We start from the raw sequence: 24,679 nt of genomic DNA, 5'->3' as shown, positions 1-24,679 counted from the left end.
AGTGAGGCCCTGTTCCATAAACAGGACTCACAAGCACCGCAGTAACAGAACTAACAGCATTCTTAAATCTCTGGACTAAATAAAAACTATACTTAAAGTATTCAAAACTATACAGAAATATAATATGGTTACACGTTGGCAATTGGCCAAAAATTGATCCCTGTCAAGAGGAATAAAACAAGATTAAATTTGTATCTCCCCTATCTCGAATTTCAACTGATGCCAATAATGCCTGTAAAAATACACCTTTCATCAAAACAATAATTACCTTAACTGAAGGCTTCTAAATTCTAGAAATCCTAATTAGGAAAGTTGCTATACGGAAGAAACAACATATACCACAATCATTCACCTACACAGATGACGAGGTTTAAGGAGAGCTTTACCTTGTTTCTGCAGTTAAAGTGAGAACATTATTCAGGTAGTCTCTCATCCAAGCAGAAACACCTAAAACACTGATGGACATCAACTAAAAAGAAAAGATGAAGTTATTTATCACATATTTAAAAAAAACTGCAAGATCATTCATAGTTTAAGTAGAAGATTAATAACATCTGTCATGTAATCATTTATCTGAACAGCAGACTGTCCCCAGAATCGTGCTTCTATATGCTCCGAGTTGGTTTGTTGCCCAAGTATTTAGGCAGCCAGTAACAATTATCTTCTCTTCCAGAACAGATAATTAATGCCTGGAATACCTTCTCTTCCACCCCATGGAGTGATGCCAACGCTGACCTAAGTCCCACAGCTGCACAAGGTACCATAGAAACAAGAGGGGGAATTTATGCTGCTAAAACCAGTGACTCTTTCAGGGCTCGGAGATGACATCCACCTGTTCATATGAAATCATGAAGCCACCTACAGGTGCACAGCCAGTAAAGAATCATCTGAAGCCACATACAGGATACAATGGCACTGATAGGAGACAAGATAAATCTCGTGGTTAAGTTTAGAAGAATCTGATTCTCTCATTCAAGTAAAGTCATGCTATGAAGCCTCAGTTTCCTGAACTGCAAAATGATGAAGTTCACTGCTTTTGACTTAGATTATAAAGCCTGGGCCACTCAAGTGTTGGATGTCTAGCTGCCATGCACTTGAGAGACAAAGCCACTACACATTCACCAGTACTGCTCCTACAGAAAATAAAACCCTGGAGACGAAGCCCACCCAGAATGGCCACCGCCTTGGTAGAGCTGAGTTTTTACCACCCAGTGCCATCGTGCTCCCCAGCACACCTGGGATCTACAAGTAGAAACTCCTGGGCAGACAGACCTGAGAGATGTGGTCAGAACATGCCCACCTCACCTCCTTGTGCTCTGTGCTGAAGGCAGAGGTCCTGCTAGAGGACACGGCACTCTGCACAGTACTTGTCTAGGTATTTTCCACTGGGTACAATTCCAGGTCTGGAAAGAGCAGCTAGGTAAGGCAGTACTCCCTGCCTCCTAGAGGAGGGGCATCACAGCAGCAGCCATCCCTGTGTTTGTGCACGCTCTCTGCTCACAAGAGCACTGCCATTTCCCCCCAGGTGCGCCGAACAGACATGGCGCTACTCTCCAAACAGAGTGAGAGATGCATCTGTGAACTCCTTAAAGGTAAGGAGGGAACCACTCAGCTTTTCTACAAAATGGAGCAAAGTTAAGGTTACTAATACCACTGCTTACTTCTCAAGCCATTTCATAGAATTCAGCTGGTTTATTACACCCAAAGGAGAATTTGGACACAGATCCCTCTCACATCGACACAAGTCTGAATTGCAGTTCGGGGGCTGAACCTGGCAGGCTCACGATCTCAGAACTACCACTGCCTAGCTGAGGGATGGAGGCCTAAGCATCATACAGGTGGATGCTAGGAAAACCCAACATTACATTAACTGCTTCTAAAACCAACGTGAAGTGCCAACCTCCCCTGTTACCTTCAGTGGTAACAGCTAGCTTCCCACAAGCCTTCACATTTCCTTAAAGCTATCACAAAGAACTACTTAACTGGCTCGAATCTAATGCACAAGAAAAGTTCCTCTGTGTCTTTACTGGCTCCTTGCAACACTGTGTTTGCCTGCAGCATGCTCACAGCAGGCCAGTTCTGCCTTTAGGGTATCATGAGAAGTCCCAGTGGCTACCCCACTGCTTCATCCCGCTTTTGAAAACTGATGCACCAACTACAGACACTGCCTTGGGCTGGGTGGTGCCAGTGAGAACGCCAGCTGCTTGGGGTGCAGCAAGCACAGCCATGAAAGCTTGCACATACAACAAACCTACTGCATACATGCGTGTCAGGGCCCACGTCTTTTAAGCTTTCTGGGAGCTATTTTGTTTGGTGAAACAGTAGGAGCAAATAGCATTTTCTGTTCTGTTTAATTGATAACGCAGAATGCTGCAGGAGGAAGGACAAGAGGCGTTTCCTCCTAGCTGAACTCCTAGACAACAACTATCTTCTTGGAAGAAAGCAGCAGACAAATGTTATACAAGCAATAAAAATCATGTTTCTAACACAAAGAGAAGTAAGGAAGGCTTCAGGCATGTAGCCCACCTTCTTATGGTCAAAAATTAACAGAAAACATTTTTAACCCTTCCCACAAGGTCTGCTGATACATACACAGAAAGCGTTAGCTTGCACTTCCATTGTTTAATTTATAGTAAGATACTTGAAGAAGAAATAAATTTGGTACTTTGCTTTATAGCAGTGGTGTTCAGTAGTGAGAAGTCCTTCAAAACCACACTCCTCAGCAGCTTTTAATAAGAGCCAGATGGTCCCTACTACAAAAACCACACCAGAAAATAATTTCACTTGCTAAATAATATTTTCTTCTACTTGAACTGATAGACCACCTAGTCCTCATTCTCTGCTAAGAACTCATAGCCCACATTTGTTTTCTTTCTGCCTTCTGTGTGCAGCATTACATTCCCACAAGACAATGAGTGCGGTAGATTCCTTGCAAGAAGGTGAGAGACTCTTCTTCAGAGAAGGTGAGGATGTGGGAGGCAAAACAGTCACCACAAGGAGCTTGGAGCCTGCAGGTCATTCAGAGACAGAAAGATCAAGGAGCAAGCTGCTAAAATGCAGAGGGGACAGAAAAGACTTCCTAGAGACCAAAAGAAATGAGCAGTTTCCCACCACTGAGAGAACCATTCAGTCTGCTAGAAGAAAGGACCTGCCTACAAAGGCAAATCATGAACTAAGGGAACTTTTACTTCTCTCTGTCTTCCCAAGCTGAGTTTTCTCTATCTAGATATGTATACTTCCCCGCATAAAATCTACCTATGTTTAAGAGACTTCCACTCATCTCACAACACTGACGAGGAAGTCTAGGCAGATACATCTCAAAGCGATGGCCAACATGGCTACATGACTTCTAGAGAAATGCTTCATGGCGGTATCATGGAACGTGACTGGTTTCATTCACCACGAACAGCAACTGGAAGAAAAGGGCCATTTCCCTTCACCCAGAAAACATAGCCTTCGCCAGTAATGTAACCGCATGAATGCTGTTTCAACCCATGAGAACAAGATCTATATGAAAGCTCCCACACTTCACTCAAAAAGCTTTTAGCCATTTAGGTCTCCCTGATTGTTCTCATTCAGTGTAAATAGCTATTAGCCAATTACAACTGTTTCTTCTTGGATATAAATTACACGTAAGAAAATCCCCCCCGCAACCATAGTGAGAACCAAGCTATAGCTCACCTGCTCACCCATCCTGTGCTCTGAATGATCTCAGCACAATTAACTTCTTCTGAAGTTACTGCCTTCTGCTGTGCTTGCAATGCCTCCATGGTATCAACACAACAGCTAGCTCAGCACCACTCAAAAACCTTACAAGCACGATGCCTTACCACGCTGTTACACAGACGCTTTCCTGAGCAACACGTTCTGCCAAATGGACACCACCCATGAGAAGCACCGTTGGACCATCTTCAAAGTAAGGTGCAAAGTGAATTATTATCTGAATAACCTGAAAGGCAGACTTCTTAGACACGTTGGATTCACGTCGATGAAAGTCTGTAGCACTGTCAAACTGGGGTGGCATAAAGATGTGGCTCAGAAAGAGAACATGCAAATACTCAAAAACCCCTTGTTTAATAAGGAGGCATACAGAATAGTAAACCATGAGAATATAAAAAAGAAATTCAGCAATAGGATGATTATAAAAGGTATATTTTATGGTATATAATCCAGCAAGTGCTTAGTAGTTCATAGCTACATAAAAAGGTAGTGCTGGGAAAAAAGTTATATCCCTTCTGATCAGCAGAAATCAGCCTCTGGGCAGGAACACCATGCAGGATGAAAGATGTGCTGGCAACAGACTGCCCTGCCTTAATGACTGAGGTTGATGTTTAGTTTAGAGACAAAAGATTATCAAACATTAGCTCATAGCCATCAATCGACTTGATGGCTCGCCTGCTCCACAGCCACAGGGGAATCACAAGAGGAACACAACACACCCAAATCCTACAGCCTCCTACTTGTGACTCAAAGTGCTGCTGCGCAGCATAGACTTCATCCTGTAACAATGTCAGGCATCCCCAAGCACCATCTGAAATCCAGGAGGCTCAAGGCACCTACCACTTTGTAACACCTAGGCCAGAGGAGGAGGATCTTCAGCTGGCAACACAGGAAATACACGGCCATCAACAAGGCAGCTCAGCCTGTGTGCAGGAGCGACAACAATCTCCCCAGAAACCTTGGTGTGCACCCAAACCTCCCAGCAACGACCGGCTGACACCACAATTCTCTGCAATGCCGTTTTCAAGGAGCGATGGGCAGAGGCAAGGTCCTCGTTACAGTTTTCATTGGCTCGTTTGGAGGCAGAACAAAAGGTGGCCTTAAAAACTGGCAGTTGCTTCATAACTGATTTAGATGCAAAATCCCAACCAGTCAGAAAGCCATATCGAGCAATCAGAAAAAAGGATACAAGTTTATGAGAAAACTACCAGAATAATTTTCACCACATTAGCAGTTACATCATTTAATCAAAAAGTTTTCATCCAAGCTTCTCTGATGACAGCCAGTCTGCTGTGCTGTAAACATAATACACTAGTAGGCAGTAAAACATTTTTATTTGTTGCAGCTGGCTGCACAAGTCACTATGGATTTCATTCTAAACCATCGCAATATGTTATATAGCTATCAATATGACACCGAAGGGTTTATGAAATTGTCTGCTGTCATACCCTCTTTTAAATATATTTTCGCCCTGATTAAACAAAGGTAGTAAATTATTTTTTATATATGTGCGATATGCAGATCATACAATAATATACTGCACTTCCAAACCAGTTTATAGCATAAAGTTTTTAAAGCTACTAAAACTTTCCTGAGACAACTGGAAATAAAGTCTCCAACAATGAACTCAAAATGCTAGGAATGGTCATTTCCAAGCGTAGTTTAATTATCTTTGAAATTCTTTTACATAAGCTATGCAGGAAAATAAAGTATATACTTAAGGAATAAAATGTAAGTCCTTATTGTGACTGTCCTACTCTTAATACCTTTGAGGCTACACCTGAACTGGAAAATAAATCTGCATTTTCAATTAATAAATGAACATGAATTTTAGTCTTTGAGGGCATAAGATGCATTGCTATGCATGACTTTTTATTTCCTTGTCATCCTTTTTTAATTCAAACACCTCAATTTTACCCATGAAACTTGCTCTGCTCATTTGACAGCAGGTGGGCTGTTTTTTTTTTTCTAAACATTATTAAATTGGCGAAAAGGCTAAAATTATCTTCCATATTAAAAATTACACACAGTTCTTTTGAACAAAACAGATGAGGTAAACAACTTCAGGCCAAGCTCTGGGCTCTGTCTAAGATGTTGAGCAGTAGCGCTACAAAGCAACTTCCTTTGCAGAAAAAGGTTTCCAGCTCCAAGGAAACTACTCCCAAGATATGGCAACATTCAACAGAATAAGTCTTTTAATTTTAGTAAAGAAGTAACTCTTCAGATTTTTTTTCCCAGTTAGAATTGATTTGAGTAACCTGAGCTGTGACTTACCCAGAGCAGGCGGGGAGGAATCACTACAAGGTCATGAACAGAACATGTTGCAATGTTTTCACAGGATTTTCACAATTAAGTTCAATATTCAGATCACTGAACAAACACAGATGACTCAGATCCCTGGACAAACAAACGGCTCCATTTTTGGGGGAGGGAGGGGTGTAAGGGTGGGGGAGAAAGGGACAAGAGGTCTTATTTCTCTGTATGGCAAAAGCCTTCAAGTGTTTACAGAAAGAAGCACAGCCTATAAAAAAGGAAAAATCCCCTCGTCCCCACTAATGCACCTTTTATTTTAAGAATATGCCAACACTTAGTTTTAGCTAAGGTTCCTGCACAGGGTTATGTGTTGGTCCCCTCCCACTTGCAAACAGCTGAAGCATGTACTTATTTGCACTTTGAATCCAGGTTTGCTTGCACAGCTGCAGCTGCGATTAACAACCTGATCCGTGCTTGGCATGGGCTGGAACTCGCACACTTTGCAATCAGGCAACTGCCGGAGCACTGACAGTCTGCTAACGGGTCGCTCTCCCAAGGAAACCAAGCAAGTTTTCCAGCAATTGACGGTACAAGGATCCTACAGCACCGCAGCATAAAGAACTGTGGAGTAAGAACTCAAATATGCAAACAGGTTTCGGTACAGTTAATCTAATCGCAGGTTCTTCCATGAGCCAGACCCAGGTACTAATTTCTGCACATAAAGGGCAAAGAGGGATAAGAAAGCACATATATCTCTGTATCCACCCTCTTGGTGACTACCTGTTCACTGCACTTCTCGTTAGGACAAGATCCGTGCTGCTCTTCCCTCAAAATGGGAAAGTAACCATACCATTACAGAGAGCTTTTGCCTTTGGGGAGGCAAAGGCACGCAGTGCTGCTTGTGGGTAATTTGTAGCAATGCACAGAGCCCAAATGCCCAGATCCATACCACAAGCCACACACTACCACCAAGATGATACGCTTCACATACACACAATATACTTTTAATTTTGTTTCCATAAGTGCTTGGTTTTGTTCATGGACAGTAGAAAATCTCTGTTGAGCCCACAGATGGCAAACAGTTTTTAAACCTGGCGTACACAACCAGAAAACTGACATAAGATATAAACTATATAAATTGATATAAGATATAAACTATATAAACTGATATAAACTGATACAATACCAAAAAATTGGTATTAAACCTATGACCCTTATCTAGTGCCCACCACAGACTCAAGATAATGGCAAATCATTAAGGTACAGAAACAGTGTCTGGGGATTCATGAATAATCAGGTAGCTACCGTCTACAGAAAGATGTGAATTTAAAGAAAAAAAATGCAAGTAGCTACAGGTCAGATGGAGCTTCCCAGTTCTGCTAGAGTTCGTGTTTTACTGGCGTAAGCATCTGGCTTGAAGTATTTTCTTTCCCTTAGCTACTGACTCAGATCTAGACAGTATGGGTTTGTGCCTTCATCCTCAAAGTAAATACAATGAGTTCCACACAATTAAGACTGAGGATTTCCCCCAAATAGCTGTGGTTTCATTAACTGCTGAATGCCAGCTAAGAAACATATTAATGTCATTTCTAACATTGGGGTGAAGTTTGGGTTTATTTTTTCCTTTCCGTCATCACATCAAGCCGCTCTCTTTTTCAGGACTGTATTGTTGAGACTGCTTCGCGAATTCACTGTCAACGCACCAGGAGGAACGAGCCACATCAACTACAAAGATGTGTGATGAAAGGTTATATAGAGGTAGATACAAAGTTGACTAATAGCTGAACTCTGCTTTACTTTGTTATGATACATGGCCTTCAGAAACCCACTTGGACCATCAAATTCTGTAGGCTATCTCCCCTCTCTGCATTCCTTACCTTTCACTCGCTCACCCACTTTACTATACCCTGCTTCAGACACGTTCCTTACAGCCTTTTCCCCATACAGAAAGGCTAAGATGGTAGCTGAGAAAAAAAAAAAAAAGTAGATTAAATAATTATCTCTCTATATATTTATCTCTTCAGATTTGTTAGTGCCTTTCTAGATGTCTGTGTCCCCAGAGATACCACTTGACTCTCGTCTGATTCATACCTGTACGGCAGCTTAAAGAGGGCTTTGAATCTGAGGTAGGCTTTTGTGCACTCCCATAATCTAATGACGTTATATAAATAACGCAGCCTAAAGACACCAAAAAGTTTTCTCAAAGACTAGTCTTAAAAGTATTTCTGGTCCTTTAAAACTCCTCCTGCAGCTTGCTCTGCTGAGCACCATTAACAGACACCATATTCTGACAGAAGCTAGAGTTATTCTTGCATGGCTTCAAAGACGGCTGATTCCTTACACAAGAATGCTAGGAAAATCAGGTTTCAGTTACCAACGTCTACACTGCAGTCTCTAAAAACAGACTGTATTAGCCTAGCACGAACCCCACACTTACACTGGTACAGGTAGCCAGCCAGGCAGTGCTCGTTTCTATGAATGTAAGAATATCCATTCCTACATTCTTTAAGAATTTGACCCTAACTCTATTCACTCCAAGTATCTTCAAATGCCACTGGCACGAGTGGAAGTTGGATGGCAGCAGAAACACAACTGCTACTCAGACTCTGGTTCCAAGGAAGAGAGGATGACTGATTTCTTTGTTGTGTTACAGCAGATTTAAAAAAGTGAGGTAAAAGTAATTACAAGATTGAACACATACATTTGGGGTTGGAAGGAAGATACACTTGAGGTTGGAAAAAGAAAGAAACTCAATACTGCTGCTTCCAATCATTCTTAGGGCTTCTTTGTGCAAGGCTAATATTCCCTCGCTGTATTTTCTCAGGTGGAACACATAACCAAAACTAGACGATACAAGTGTTCAATATATTCATAACAAGGGAAAACTGACTGGAAGCTTGCTCCGCTTTCATTTTCCCTGATTTCTTGTTCACAAGCACAAATTCAAGATAGAGGCAAAACAATTTACAGAGTCTGCAAGGAGGGCTTATTGGCTGCAATCACACGGCCGAATTAGATGGTGCTGCTACATGCTAAGAGCTGCGGTCAAGGAAAGCTCAGGCATCATTAAACATAAACAGCATACCCCCAGGCAGATAAACCCCACGAGGTGAAGGATGTGGCAACATCTCTGACTCTGCTCAAACATCCAGTGACATTGAACCATCTGGTAAGAGACGCTCACCACCTAAGACACAACCATCTGCGACTTACAGCTGTGATTTGCCCAAGCCACTACGGCACGGTCACTCGCTATTGCAAGGGACGCAACAGCAGCTGCTCCTCCTTTCTGCCACACATGCTCATCAGAGCACAGAAAAAAGAAAAAAACAAGCTGGCAGTTTTGTCAAGACAAAAGAAGTCTATACAGACTTTTTTCTTGAATGTCAGCTATATTTTGCCTTTTTTTTTTTTAAAAAAAAGGAGAAAATTGACAAAATAATTGTGCTGCTTTTACTCATATTTAGTAGCACTTCCCAGTTCACCGATTTTGGCTATTTGTAATTTTTTGAAAGGAATGCGTGGCTGAGCTGCCAAAAGTAAAACAGGTCCGTGCCTCTCAGAGCTGTTGCTTCACTTAATCCTCTCCTATTATAAGCAGTCAGGACACTGAATTTTTCCTGTACTCAGCGCTGTTTTCTATTTCCTCTTCTAGCAAAACCGTAAGGGCCACTGCCCTCGGACAGTCTGCTGCGTTACGCCTGTGCCATTAATACAGGCTTGCCATGCTCTGTGACTGAAGCCTGCCAGTAATACCAAGCTAAGGTCTCTCCACCTTACATGACTGCAAAGAAAATTTAAGGGCAAGAGGCTGCAGCAAAGCACAGGAGAAGAATTGCAATACTGCAAAACGTGGCGTGGAGGCTTTAAGTAAGGATAAGTTACACAGTTCTCAAAACAGACAAGGATGCTCATATTAAACCCAAGACTGCTGCTACGCTGGGCCAGTGTCAGGAGCTCACTGATAGAGAAAAGCCCCACCAGAAGCAAAGACCCTGCAGTCTCATACGCTGCATAAAATATATCTGTAGAACTACCGAAACTAAATCTCTCCAGCTACTGACACATATTCTATGCAGAGATAAAGATTAGTATTGCCTCTAAAACCAGAAAATCAGGAAGCAGTAGGAGCATGTCTTCTCTCAAGCACCGCTAAGATAATCTGCTTGGTTGATCACTAAGTCTTGACTAAAAAATGCCAAATCATGCATTTTTGGAGGTCCTCTCTTCTTATTAGGCTGTCCAGAAAGTAATATGCTGCAAATGGCAGTGTTGCAAAGCCTAAGATGAGACATCTGCAGAAATCCAGCTGGGTCTCTTAGTCTGAATTCCTTTAAGAAGCAATGCTTATTTACACATCAGGGTAACAGAAGAAATCAAACCAAATGTTAATTGCAGACTTCAGTCTGAAAGATACTCCTTGTCCAGGGCACTGTCAAAAAAAGCCTCATGAACCCAGAAGGAAGAGAAGCTCCTAAAACTGCAACTCCCATTACTCTGAAAAAGACATCTTACAGTCATGCACGATTCAATTGAGCTTAGAAACAGCTTCCAGGAGGATCATCAGATCTATTACCACATTTGGTCGCTTACTCAACAATAATTAGAGCACTGACAACCTATTTATTCCCACCTCAGAAGAAATTGCCTACTGCAAGTAGCAGCTTTGGAATTACCAATCCATCCACTCCCACAAAGCCTAGATTCCTCAGAAGCAGTAAGGGCAGTAAACCCTTTATGGCAGTAAAATCCATTATCAAAACTGGATGAACCACTAGAAGAGAGACTTGTTTTTTTTCAGTTGAATGCTTATTTATTATTTACAGCTAAGCAGCCTTTGGGCCAAAAATGACAAAAAGTGTAACAGCCAACACTCCTTTCCTCCCTCTCACACACATGTGCATCACCCTGTCGACTGCTTCCCATCACAGCTCATTAGCTCAGGCCAGTAAAAGAAGCTTCTCTTTCCAAATACAAAGCATGCAGTTGTACGCATGCAAGAAACACTCTGGGAAAGCTTCAAGTATCACAGCACAGTGACTGATGAAGTTCTCCCACTTCTCTGCTTCCATAGGCTCCAACAATAACCCAATTATGAAGACACCAGCATGTTACAGCATTTTAAGTTTCTCAGCAAGATTGATGGTCAGACGAGCCAGCTCTGTTATGCATAACACTTTCTTAAGAGGCTTCACACGCACTAGTGTGCCCTCATCAGGCTGGCAATGACAAGAGCTGCAATTCCCATATACATTGCTGCAACAGTTGCACACAGAGACACACTTGAAAATTACTTTAAATGTTCCCTCCTCTGAGAGGGAAAATCAGCCTGCACCAGCCAGGCCACAGGCACTCTCACAGTTTTGGTCAGGGCTTCAAATGTTACAGGTCAACAGAGCTGAGGCTCTCTTCTTCCAGCTCAGTGGAGAAACCAATCCTCTCTACACAACGCACTGCTGGACCGACCGCTGGACAGCACCAGAATGAAACAAGGAGAGATTATCACTGCATCCTGGTTAGGCCCCTGAATTAAGCCATGATTTTAAAAAGTCAACACAACTTGTTTGTGTATCTTCAATGTTTTCAGCCGGAGACTGATAACTGACACAGCGAACGGGCACGGTAATGACAGCCTTGAAGGTGTTTGGAGGCAACAGCCCTTTGGAAAGAACGAAGCAAGAAGAACTGTAACACCCTCCAAGAACAGGCTTGGAGAGAATAACACACATGCTCCCAAAACAGTGAGGTCCCTTCATACCCCAGAACCGCGCTTTGCTCTCATTTATTTCAAGTATGCTGCTGTTGTGTTTATCTGTTAAGGCAGAGCCTACCATACTCGCAGCTCAGGAGGAATGTGGCTGCACATTTCCAGGGGCCGACCTAATCTAAACTTCCTGCCATCCAGTCCATAATCTGAGCTGGTATTTATCAAAGTAAGTGCTAACATAAGCAACAGACAAGCTAAAGCTTTCCAAATGGAAGGAAGAGTGATGGCAAGGGGAAAACACAGCCCTCAGCACCATGCTGGCAAGCAAGTACCTGCTGCCGGGGGAGCTTTTCCACAAGGCAATTTTGGCCATTGGGGTCATGCTCTTACACCCAGAAAAGTCAGTGGTAACACTCTCACTGACCTCAGCTGGAGAAAACTCAACTCGGGTAGAGAAGGAGACATGGGACATTTCACTACAATAAGCAACAAGTAGCAGATTTCTTAAATACACATCTGAACAGGAGCAGATAGGAAGCAGCAAGAGGTTTCTAAGACGCACACTCCTCCAAAGAACCCAAGTTAACTGTAATACTGCCCACCTACCATTCATCCTATTTCTTACTACACAGTTCTGGCACACTCATTTTGTTTGTTTGCTTTATTCTGAGCCAAACAGTTGCACCCATCTGCTTTTAAAGATGCAAAGAATCACCTCCAAGCAGATTGGCCAATTTTTCATTTTACTTCTAACACCTTCAATTTTATGCACATTACGGAAGACAGCTTTATTCTTTACAACATCTGTGGTGCAAGTTATCTGCTGATACTGGCATTTATTACCTAATTACATATTCACATGCTTTGGCGTTATACAGATTTCACTTAGCTGCTTGGGTGTAATTTCCAGTGCCCTGCCCTCAGCTAGGAAGATTAAGTACAGACATTTTTCATATTCTTGTTCTGAACATGAGCATGCAAAGTTACCATTTTCTTCCCTAGGACTTCTTGTCATACCGCTATAGACTCAAAAGATCCCCTTTCCTATATGATTATGGAAAAAAAAAAAAAATCACACTTCCTAGTTAGGGGTGATCTGAGACACTATTACCCAAAATGTTGAAACAAAAAATCTAAAGAATGAGAAATAGTTTCTACTCATGAATGCTTTAAACAAAATCTTGACAAAATGTATTATGAATGGACAAAGTTAACAGCAGCACATCACAGATGTAGTTAGCGTAACTACATCATCAAGCTCGAAGGTGCTCTGTAACTCCGTGCCTTCGGTCCACAACAGAAAAACACACAGACATAGCAATTGAAAGTTGGAAGGAGCAATTTGACATGGAACGGAACTTAAATTCAAGCAACGAGGGCAGACATTTAAGTGTCCAAAGTGAGACAACATACACCCTCCCAGACAAATACATTTACATGCATCTCCCACCTCCACCTCTATCTGTTTCTGGTGTGTTTTCCTCTTTGCACCTGTTCACTGCTTACTGCCTCTTTGCTTGTCCTGCCTCAGCCTCCATAAATTTAGAACGTGCAACAGCCTTGATCTCCCTAGAGAGGAACTGAGATACAACGTAGCAGCACCAAGTTCCCTCCAAAAGTAAGGGCAGACTTCCTACAGAAGGAAAGTCGCTCAGGAAGAGGAATGAATCACTCAGATCCAGCACCGAGGCCCTCACCACCACAGAACAGGTCAACTGAGACAGTGCGGGGACATAACCTCATGTACAACCTAGGTACCACCTAAATGGCAGCTTCAGCTTAAAAGGCTGAATAATAAATCCGATGAAACGCAGCAAGCACTGAGAATGGAGGGAAAAGGAGAACAGCAGAGTAAGCTTAAGGGAAAAAGCTTCTTTAGGTGGTGAGTCGAGGTGTGAATGGAAACTGATGAGGACAGCTCAAGGCAGGAATCTGGAACCCAGAGGAAAGCAGTGAATATGCAAACAGGAGAACAGGATGTTTTCAGCCATGCGGGTGTCTGTCCCCTCAACTCTAACAATGTATGTCTAAAAATCTGAAGTTGAACCCAGATCAGTTAAACCCAAGGCAACCTCTGCCTTAATCAAAACAAAATCCAAGTTTGGGGATTTCGTACAATACCCAATGAAAATCACATATGACGTGAGAAATAATTACACATCCTTTAAAAAAAAAAAAAAAAAGAAAAAGAAAGATTTCTTCATCTCCTATTAAAGGACTTTAGTCCTACCATACTGCAGAAATTAAATACTTACTTTTCATCTGTCAAATACAACATACAAAGCTACATACTTTCAACAGAATCTCAGATCGCTTGCATTTCACAAAAAAGTATCTTGTCTGAAATGCTGTTTAACAATTCTGTCTCGTTCATATTCTGATCTCTATTTAAGTTTCAGTAATCACGGGACTTGGTCTTTAGTTCAGCATAAACTCTGCTCGGTCCCAGCCTACATATTTGTCACATATGAAGCTCCTTGCATCAAGCAAGCACACAGCACCTCACAAGTCAGTACTTGTGACTGGGTGTGGGATGTCACGCCTCTGACCCATTCTTTTTACCTACACTTATCCAGCACAAATCTGAGTTACGCAGGTGAAGCAGGCTCCATTTGGTGCAAGCGAGCACAGGCTGTGCGAAACCTCCATCGTGCAGTCTGTCTGGAGCCGTCAAGTTTGGGAGCCGGGGCCGCTCACACCCACTTGTGCTGGAGAGAGCTGGAAGCCCTGCTGCTATAAATACAGTGCTGACTGAAATGCTGAAAGCAGACGGAATAAATCACCGCAGGCCTCGTTTGCCAGTTAGGATGTGGTCCCTGAGATGAGTTGGGGTAAGCCCTTCAGAGAGCGGCCGAGCGCTCAGACACCTGTGGGAGCTCAGAGTTTGGGCTGGGTCCGGGATGCTCCGAAACTGAGGCAGCAAGGAAGCCAGAAAGCCGCTGAATATTTCCCTTTCCACAGCTGTGCAGGTATTACAGCACACACGCAGGTATTACAGGTGCACGGACTCCCACGCGTGTGCGCACACCCCGCCAGGCCAACCCCAAATTTCACTTGCGGCTGGCTCCCGAGGGCCCGCACCCCCCGCACTCACCCAGAAGAGGAGGTTGAGGGCGTAGAGCAGGCAGCGCAGGCACCTCACCGAGTCCTCCCTGGCCATGGCGAGCCCCGGAGGCAGACGGCGCCGTCCATCCTCTCACCACATCCTCCCTCCCCGGGCCGGCCAGGGCAGGGCAGGGCAGGGCAGGGCAGGGCAGGGCAGAGCCGGGAGCTCGCCGCAGGTGGAGCCTCTCCCCCCACCCCGGCTCCCCCTTCGCTCACTCGCCCCGTCGAGGCCTCATCGGGGCCGGGCAGCGCTGCCCAGGGGCGGCGGGGCGCTGACGGGAAGCTCCCGGCGGCCGCGGCCGCCCCCGCCCGCAGCGCTCCGCGCAGCCCCGCGGCGCCCAGCGCCACCAGCGCCGCCGCGCAGGCGCCACCATCCGCGGCACGCCGGGTCCTAGCGCCGCCCGCCGGGGAAGGCCCGGTGGGCCGAGGCGTGGGGAGTTCCTCCGGGCGTTTGGGGGCTCCCCCGGGTGGTGGAGGGCTCCGAGGCGCCGGGAGACGGGGCTCCGAGGGTCTGGGGGCCGTGTGTGGGCGCACTGAAGAGTGGGAGTGGCGCCGCTGCGCGCTGTGTGTTGTCCCCGAGAGACAAAATGGAAGTGGCAGCTTGGGGGGGGGGGGGGGGGGGGTGCGGAGGGGTGGTGGGAGTTTGGGCTTCGTTCGGCGAGACCCGAAAGGTGAAGCACCCTAAAATGTCTTCCCTCCCTGGGCTGGAGCCGCGCTGGAAACCCAAGTTGTGCCAGCAGTTGGGTCGCTGCTGCTGCTCTTCAGGGGAGAGGGGAGGTTTTGAGCAATTGGCTTAGGCAAGCCGAAATGCATGAAAACCTCCTCCTGTGGTATTTTGGCCCAGAGCGGCAAATAATCTCATAAAACAGATGGTTTTTTTTTTTTTTTTGGGGTGGTTTTTCTGCAACATTTACCAGACATTTCCCAATATTTCAGCACTGTTGCATCGGAAACAAAACGTCGCTGAAATCGAACCGGAATCTGGGCATCCGCAGCCCGGTACCGCTTCCACATCTCCAGGCAGCAGAAAGCTCTCCTGGACTGGGAAGTAAGGCCCTCTGCACTTCTCCAGCCATTATGAAGACACTGGTTTAAATCTAACGACCCCAGAGGGGTCTAGTCTAAATCAGAACACTCATATTTTGCAGAGTAAAAGAGTAAAGCAGCAAATCTAGAAATGCAGCCATGTTGAAGATAATCTTTCAGGAAATGGACAAAATCTGCAGTTATTTTTCTGGCAAAGCTGCCGTGGATTGGTCCCATAATGTCTGTAGTATTTACAGATTCCACAACTAAGCTGAAAAAATCATCCTGTCTCTGAAATCTGTTAAAGTACATGCAAATCTTCTAGTTACAGTGGTAAATTCCTACTGAAATCTGTATTGTTTCAACTTATACATATATCCCCATATTTTAAAAGTAATATTACACTTTAAAGCACAATTATATGCAGATTAGCAAAACATTTTCCACAAATACATACAAATGTGTTGCAGTGCCACCCGAACAAAAATTATAAGAAAATACACAGAGAAAAGTTTCTGAACTAGGAGAGGAAAGTTGTGTTCAGTCTGTATTACGTAAAGATTGGTTTAATGGCTGGTGGTGAAAACTGGAAAGGAGGAAAAAGTATTTAATGAATGAAATCTAGCTTTTGCGAGGCCGAAGAAAAATCTGTTTCCTGAAGCACTGGAAACGTGACTTGAGAAAACCTACAAACTCCAGACGATTCAGCTGAGGCCACCAGTGTAATCATAGAATGAATCATAATCTCACTTAAGCTTCTGCGATTTTATTTCATTAGTCAGAGCAAGCAACATCTTCACGTGTCTTCATCCCTCCTTAGAAAGAAAGTAGAGCGGACATGGATGCTTACCAGAAAGCAGTGATTTTATGCCAAAAGCGAACACAACAAGTGAAGCTAAAAGTACTAGAGAGCATTGCATAAATGTGGTGTGTGAAGATTTTTTTTCCTTCAGATTTGGTAAGCTGTGAGCTTTTGCTGTTAATTTGTTCCTCTTTTCTGGGATCGAGAGCTCTCCAGGAAGTGCAGTATGCAACATTTTTAGTCTTCAGAGGATATTGCTAATTTTATACCTAAATGAGGCAAACTGACTTAAGACTACTTGTAAAAGGTGACATTGTACATTCATTGTGCTGTTTACATACCATTCATTCCTTTTATTGCTGAGGACTTTACATGAACAGTCAGCAAGACAGATCTTGAACAGGTACAGTATTTTCAGTGAACCAATGCCAGTTTACACAAATAGTGTCAATTTACAACTGAGCTCCAGCCTTGGCTGAGGACAATGCAGTCTGTTATAAACCAGATTAAAAATAATTGAGCTTGTGTTTGTGTTCTTGGTCGTTCCATGGGAGAACAAATTACCTGAGCCACAAGGTTTTATAAAAAAAAAAAAATGCACTATGAAAATACTCAGTTATCTTACACCCAGTGATTTTTCTTTAAACATGTCTAAAATACCAAATGAGAAGTTCTCTTACTTGTTTCTGATATTTTTGGCTTATAGCTGAACTATTCCTCGTGCATAAGGAATTTGAGGAAAGGAAAAAGAAAACCAGCCTCACAGATCTCTTACTTGCTAAAAATCCTGCTAAAATGACACTTGGAAAAAATTTGTATCTCTGAGGTACCACGTTGGGGGTATTTGGTCATAAGGTGCTCTCAGTCTAACTGTGCCTGTTTGAAATCCTATTGCAATAACTCCATCGCAAACATAAAGAGGATCACATAGGTGGTTAAAGAAATGTTCTGTCCTAGCTGTTAACTAAATCGTTTTTTGACCAGAAGAGATTTTACTCAAAACCTAAAGAAAAACAGGTCCTATTTATGAATGTCCGCCAAACTATATAGGGTTCGGAGGAAGGTCCCTTTGGAATAGTGCTTTTACCAGTCTGTCATACTTTGTGAAATTTCCATGATGTCAACACTGGGAAAGAAATACAGAGAAAGTTCCCATGCATTCAAACAGTAACTAAACTGGAAGTATTATCTGTTCACTCAAAAAAAAAAAATCAGGGAAGCTACTATGCTAATTTAGTACATGTGTTTATTTACCCTTTAAACTGATCACTTCAGATTTTATTTGGGGCAAGAAAGATGATGTTTTTTTACAAACTCTTTGTATTCATAATTTCTTGAAATGAGAGTTTGCTGTTTACAAGTAAGGGTTCTTTAATGTGTAGCAAAGAGATAAGCATGGAAACTATTGAAGTCATATTGATTGGTATTGTCTGCTTGGATTCTCTAGTGTCTAATTAACTACAAATTGTAAAGCTTTTTCTGTGACAGGGCATTCACAATAACTTTCAAATATGAATTCTCTAGACTTAAATGAAGTGTTCATGATATAACCTTTCCATCACTGGCAGAGGAGGGAGATGGAAATGCCAATAACTCTAATAATCTCTCCTTCCTCTGCTTAACTGCCACTCATAATTTAATGTATGCAGACTTAATATCTGTAAGCTAGCTGCTCTCTGCCAAATGTGCTTGAAATTGTCCAACAGGTTCAAAAACTATTAGAAGAGTGTTGACTGCGCAAATTCTCCAGTATGATCTCATAAGCCCTTCTCCATCAGGAAAGCAGGCTAAAAGAGGAATAGGTATTAAGATACTCATCCAGCTGAAAGTGTCTTTAATCTAAACTATATGAATAGTCTGATTGAGTGGAATAGAATTAGGCATGCGTGTAAATTTATAGGTGATAATTGCCTGATATTAGATGGCAAGAAACTTTATCGCTGAAAAAGCAATGAGTTAAAGTAATGTCATTTTATATGCTGCCATAACATTTAAAATTACTCAAATGAGTACCAGACTAAGGAACATACATGTGAATGTGCTTTGACATACGCATTTTAGTTCTGTGTGGAATCTACTCCACTTAGGTTATATAGATAGGCAAATTGTTCATGTACAGATTTATTTATAAGATTTTAGTCTAAGCTAGAAATGTCTTTGATGGCACCAGGGCAATGAATTACTTTTAATAAATTTCTTCCAGCCACACTGTCCATGTAAAAAAATCTGTGATCCCTTTCACTTATGTGATATTTGCACAGTTTTGAGGATTTTTAAATCATTCCTTTTTCTACATAGCTTTTTATTGCAAGCCCCTGCCAGGCATTGCCTGGGCAGACACGTCCTGTAACAGGCACCTGTCTGAAACAAGTAATATATGTGACTAACAGTGCAAACAACGACCACTGAGGGTGGATTTCTGAAGCTACACAAATACCCATATATAAAACTGAAGGTGTACTAGTTGGTTCAGGAATAACATATCAAGTAAATCTATCCATGTTTATAGCAGGACCCATTATTGCTCAAACCTTGAGGTGAAAGTGCCCTTCTTTCCTTTGAAACAAAGACACCAAATGACAAATCTTCATCCTGTTTCTAAAAGCTGGTTTCATTTGAATAAAGAAATGACAGTCTGGAATAAGGTAACACTTGAAATAGAAAAAATACCGATGATTAAGAAATTAAAATCATAATCTCAAAAACAAATTTTACTTTGGCTCAATGGGCTCTTGGAAATGGACTTCCCCGCTTTCTAGTTCAGGAACCTTCAATGGCTCCCTCAACTGAAATAACACCTCAGCAGGTTGTGGGTTTGTTGTTTTTTTCTGCATCTCTAGGAAAAATTTCCTTCTCTCCATTGCTTTAGAGGCTTCATTGCAGGTGCCCTTTCCCCTCCCCTCCCCTCCCCTCTCCTCCTCTCCCCTCCATATAGCAGCTGGAAAAATGAAAAATGTGAAGATTCAGATTTGCTTTTAATGCTATTTAAGTGAAAAAGAACTCACATTTTTCCGTCTTTATTTACTTTGTAAGTTATTTAAAAGAGCTTAAAAATGCGTAAAAATCTGCATGTCGAACAAATGATGTGAGAACCAAGTTCAGCTGGAAAAATATGTCCTTGATATCAAACGTAACATGTTAGAAATAACAAAAATGATGTGTCCAATAACCAGAAACAGATGAATCTTGGTCTGTGATTTCTAGGTCAAGAGTCTTGAGATGTGTTCCACAAGCCAAAAGACCAGAATCCTTCGTAGAGGTGTTTAACAACTCATTAGGAGTTAACTCCCTCTTAGGACAGTCTGGAAATCCCATCCGTTGAGAAATTCACAGGCAGTAAGAGATAGAAGATTGCTACCAGAGCGAATCACTAAAAGTAAGCAAACAGTATAGCTGAATTTCTTGGACACAAGCAAGAAAATGTCATATTGTCAGTGAGCTCTGTGTCATACAGCCTGGAAAGAAGAATATATATTTGAAAGAACAGTGCTCTTTAAAGGGATTCCTAAGCCACAGGATGTGAAAAATATGGAGTTGGATTGTTTTCTCTCTGCCACAGAAAGAATTTCGTAGAAGAATTCTAGGAGTCCTCCCAGTGTCATTTCTTTCTTGTCTTACTCCCCTCTCCGTAAGTATGGATTTCAATTTAACAGAAAGATCTTGCTTGCACTGCAAGGCATAGTTTGAAAAAGCTGCTGTATTGTTTTCTGGTGTCTTTTCTTCAATTTATGGTTCCTGGTGTTATAATGGGAGCCACAGAGCTTTCTGCTGGAGAGTTTTGCTAGATATTCTCTTCTAGTTAAATTCCACGAGGAGGAATTCAGCATCTGTAACTGCTCCAGCAGCAAGAAAAGGCACAGTGATCTTTGGAGTTTTGCTTATTTTAGTCTGCACTTCCTTTTCAGGCATAGCATGAGATTTTACACGAGCAAAGAGCACATTTTAGTGTCTGTGATGCACCAGTAGCACTGCTAGTTATCATACTTGCATGACATTTCTTATCAGAAAGCCCCGTTGGAGTGGGGAAATATAAGGAAGATCTCATCACTAGACAGCAGCTACTTTGGAGAACTGGAGTCAGTCTCCACTGCGGCGTTCCTACGTGGCCAGTTCCTTTAATCACATTTTTTCCCAGGAGGTTATTTTGTTCTCTGTTTTCATTGTCTGGCTTCAGATCTCACAGGCAGGTTTGTAGAAATGTGTAAAAATTCACAACTGTATCTGAAGCTACAGGGAACCCTTTGAAAATACAAAATGTTACCCATTGTGAGCTACTCAGATGGATCAGCCTGAACTTGCAGATGCTGTTACCTCAGAGCCTAGGTTTCCCACCTGGAGGGTGGAGATGATATAACTCCTTTCTTTCAGGAAAATATTGTGGGGAGAAACATTTGTGAAGCATATATGTGCTATGAGAGCCAGAGAGCAGGCAGTAGAAAATTTATGGCTGTCCTCACAGCTGAGACTGAAATAGTGGAAAGTAAATAGGCCACATGCAGAGTGAAGCTGGAAGAATAAATAAAATGTTCATTCTTTGCACATAATGAAGCAGGGGTCAAGGGGAAAATATGTATATGATTGTATAACTAAAGCCAGCATCACGATTTAACAAGGAATTACAGATTCACAGATGTCTTTAACACTTCCTTATTTTTCAGTGTTTGGTACATTATCTCTTACGGCAGTTTTTTCTTTAGGGAGGCCAGGGTAAATATGTGTGTGTGAGTGTGAGTGTGCTGCTGTGCACATAGTTGTTGCATGGTACAGAGTTGCTGTCACACCCTGTTGTTCCATGTAGCCCTATGGGATTCTTGTCCATAGTAGCAGTCCCAGGTCTGAAATGTATGATAATCGGAGTTCTACTCTGATTAAGAATTAGCAGAGAATTTACTATAGTCAACAAAACAAAATCTGGTGTTGCAAAGCACTGGAAGAGCACTTCGGTAATCAACAATTTCCTCATAGGCTTTCAGGGAAGGGAGAAGTCTTCCCTTTCTTCCTCTTTGTTTCACCTTCTTCCTTTTTCTCCTTATCCTTTTTATGTCCATTTTTTTTCTTTCTCCTTTTCTAAATACCCTCTGCTGATAAACATGTTTATCCTCCTCGGTTTCTGTCCTTGTGCAGATTCTTCTCTACGTTGAGATTGTCACCCAGGAGCCAGATAAAGAAGTGCCTGAGATAATAGCTGTGTCTGGATCATTCACGCCAGTTTTCTGATGGCAAAGCCTGGAGCTAGAATATGTGAGCTGCCCTAACACAGTGTTCCACTCTTCTTGGACCTAAAAGCCCTCCTGGCTGCCTCCCAGTTCCATGAAATCTGCTGCTGAAACTGTCATTGGAAGCTTGAAGGAGATGCAAGGAAAAGCAGGACACACAAATAAGAGAAGCAGATGACTGGAAATTCAAAGCCATTAGGAACAGGTAAGAGAAAAGTGAATGTAAAAATCTGAACGATGGAGGAATGCTTTTTGGTGAAGGAAAGAACAGTATGTTGTCCAGCTGCAGTTTTTTCATTCTAATGTTCTTTTTCTGTGTTAGAAGATGAAGATTTTTACTATGACTTTTTAACTGTCACATAATTGTATCTGTATAGGCTGAAGGTACATGCCAGCCAACATGCTTTTTATCTAAACTGAGAAAATACAAAAGACATGGAAAGTCCTTATGAGAAGGGTGCCTCTCAAAGCATCATCTATTTTACTAAATAACTGGAATTGCCAAGTAGCAGGTTTTAATTGCCTTGGACTAATGTATGTAAGAAGTGAACATGCTTTGGTATCTAAGCCAAAACTGCTTTTCTCCCCAGTATGATGAGTGAGACTAGGGCTACTACCATATTTTCCCTTCATGTTGTAATTAATATCATATTTTGGGAATATGAAGGATTGTCCCTGTAAGGAAATATGCTAAGATCATGAGAATCAGCAAGTAACTAGCTTTCTTTAAAGTGTCAGAATTGATCTCTCATGGGAGAGAAGATGATTGTGACTTCCTGAACAATTTTTCTTTCTACTTCCTGTACATTATCTGAAGTAGGTTGCTTGCACCCTAAATCAGAGCTGTCGCTGTGCTAGTTTTCTGTAGGTAGTACTCAGCATAGGCTCTGGTTTTTCCTTGGATTCTCTGTATGCTTGCTGCAAGACAAACAGCCATACTTTACAAATATATACAGCAGAATCGTTGTACAGTTTCCTCTGAACACAAAACCTCATTATATTCACAAGCACTTATAATTCTCAAGTATTTCAAATTCTAAAAGTTGGCAGATGAGAATGTATGGCATTTATTTGCTAAATTTCCACCATGAAGAGACTCTTTATAATACCTTTCATGAATGTAGCTTGTTTTTCAAGTGGTGAATTGGCTGCTCATCATGTAAACAATGTGTTATTGATATGTTGATGTATTACTCCCATGGACCAAACATAAGCGTGAGTGCTGGATGTGCAGTGCAGGCAGAAGCACGCAGAACTGGACTGCCACTCAGTGGTGGTGGAGATAGACGATCATTTCTCCTGCCATCACCCACTGGCACTGACATGACACAGCTACATCGTCAACCAGCCAAGATAAAGTGGTCACAAACAGAGGTGCAGAAGTACTGTACAACTTTAGTATAGCATCCTAGGAATGTCAGAGCAATTATAAATAGACTTCGTAAGTGATTCTGAAAAGGACAATAGAAAGCCAAATGCCATAAAGCTTAATTTAGTCCAACAGTAAAACGCCATTATTAAAGAGAACTGTCTGGTCTGCTCTATCACATCAGTGACTTGGACACTTACCTACTATCATTCATCCATGATTTTCTGTGGAATGTATCAAAATGACATTACTGTCCTGGTGGATTGTTCATCATGGTGCTCTTACTTCAATACTGCAACATTGGGATGCTTTTGATAGCTATGACATACCTTAGATTAAATCATCTTCCCTGTTTGCATCACACTAGTATGTACAGATGAGCCACTCTTCTTTTTCAGGATCAAAGGACATCCTACTGCACTTAAGAAACTCATTAAATCTGTATCTATAAATAAAGCATTTGTTCCAACAGCACCAGGTGTCCTTGAACCACTACAATGAGCAGCTCTGCAGGATGTGTCCTAAATGTACTCAAGGCTCCACTGAATGATGAAAATGTGACTTGCCTGGTAAGTGGCCTGGGAACAACTTGTTATGGCCTATAAAGCAGTAGAAAAAGTGCACATAGTGGTGCTTCCAGAGCTGAAACACAAATCTAATTACTCTCCCATCAGATGGCTTATTTGAGACTCTGAAAAATTGCTTGACTGACTACAAAGTTTGCTTTGTGGATTAATAGGCTAGTTTAATATCCACAGTCCTCACTTTGTATGAACTACTGCTTCATGAACTTTGTTGTGCAGATATTAATTGCTTTGGCCTTTATGTAATATATGTGTATATTGCTGCTGCTTTTGCAAATGAGATCTGCCTTGTGTAACCTTTTTATCCCATGACCGCTGTTAGGTTTTTGTTTGTTTGTTTATCCCTACAAATGGAAAAGAAATCAATTTGTTTTCCAAGTTGGAAATCATTTTCAGGTTTATCAGCAGCTGAATGCCTAGTCTGACATTCATGTTTCATAATTATTGAAATAATGTTTAATTCAATACGGTGATACTTTTAAAACAGAAGCAGAAAAAAATGTACAATCAGTATGATTTTATATACAAAACTGATTAAACTATCATAGTAATAAACTTTATTCTGGGGACAACTTACATTTATAAAGAGTTACTGGGCCAGGGAGGTGAGCAAAAGGATCTTTTGTCCATTTCACATCATGACAAGAACTTCTTGGTATTGATGCTAAATTTATTAGGGCTAGCCACAGTATTTAGGCCACTCCTTACAGCTACTAAGGAGCAAGTGCATGCTTTTGTCCTTTACCAGTTCCTTGTACTTGTGGTGGCAGTTTTCATTGCAGTGGGTTCTACTGTATTTTCACAAAATAAATAAATAAATATATAGAGAGACTATAAAATCCCTGCCCTAATTACTCACTAACTTTACAACGAGATTGAAATTTTCTTGCAATTCAA

The 24,679-nt window shown here is 42.0% G+C and overlaps 1 protein-coding gene and 1 long non-coding RNA gene across 4 annotated transcripts in view; one reads left to right on the top strand and one right to left on the bottom strand.

Moving 5' to 3' along the window:
* TSPAN12 (tetraspanin 12) overlaps window positions 1–15,113 on the bottom strand; it is a 48,380-nt gene extending 33,267 nt beyond the window's left edge. Inside the window, exons 1-2 of one of the 3 annotated variants that reach the window (XM_040550042.1) lie at window positions 14,775–15,113; window positions 387–469 (exon numbers count right to left, since the gene is read on the bottom strand). In XM_040550042.1, the coding sequence (XP_040405976.1) occupies window positions 387–469; window positions 14,775–14,840 (149 nt within the window). In that variant the 5' untranslated portion in view covers window positions 14,841–15,113. The remainder of the gene's footprint in view (window positions 1–386; window positions 470–14,774) is intronic. The other 2 variants (XM_040550048.1, XM_040550058.1) reach the window with 2 other exon arrangements.
* On the top strand, window positions 5,695–24,595 carry LOC121066495. The gene is made up of 3 exons (XR_005817802.1): window positions 5,695–14,649; window positions 15,722–16,769; window positions 21,738–24,595. It is a non-coding gene; the product is annotated as an uncharacterized LOC121066495 (long non-coding RNA).
* The last annotated feature ends 84 nt before the right edge of the window (window positions 24,596–24,679 follow it).

The sequence above is a fragment of the Cygnus olor genome, chromosome 1 (assembly GCF_009769625.2).
Source record: "Cygnus olor isolate bCygOlo1 chromosome 1, bCygOlo1.pri.v2, whole genome shotgun sequence".
NCBI classification, from domain to species: Eukaryota; Metazoa; Chordata; class Aves; order Anseriformes; family Anatidae; genus Cygnus; species Cygnus olor.
The sequence above is the reverse complement of the archived record's forward strand: the minus strand, read 5'-3'. Positions and strand labels throughout refer to the sequence as shown.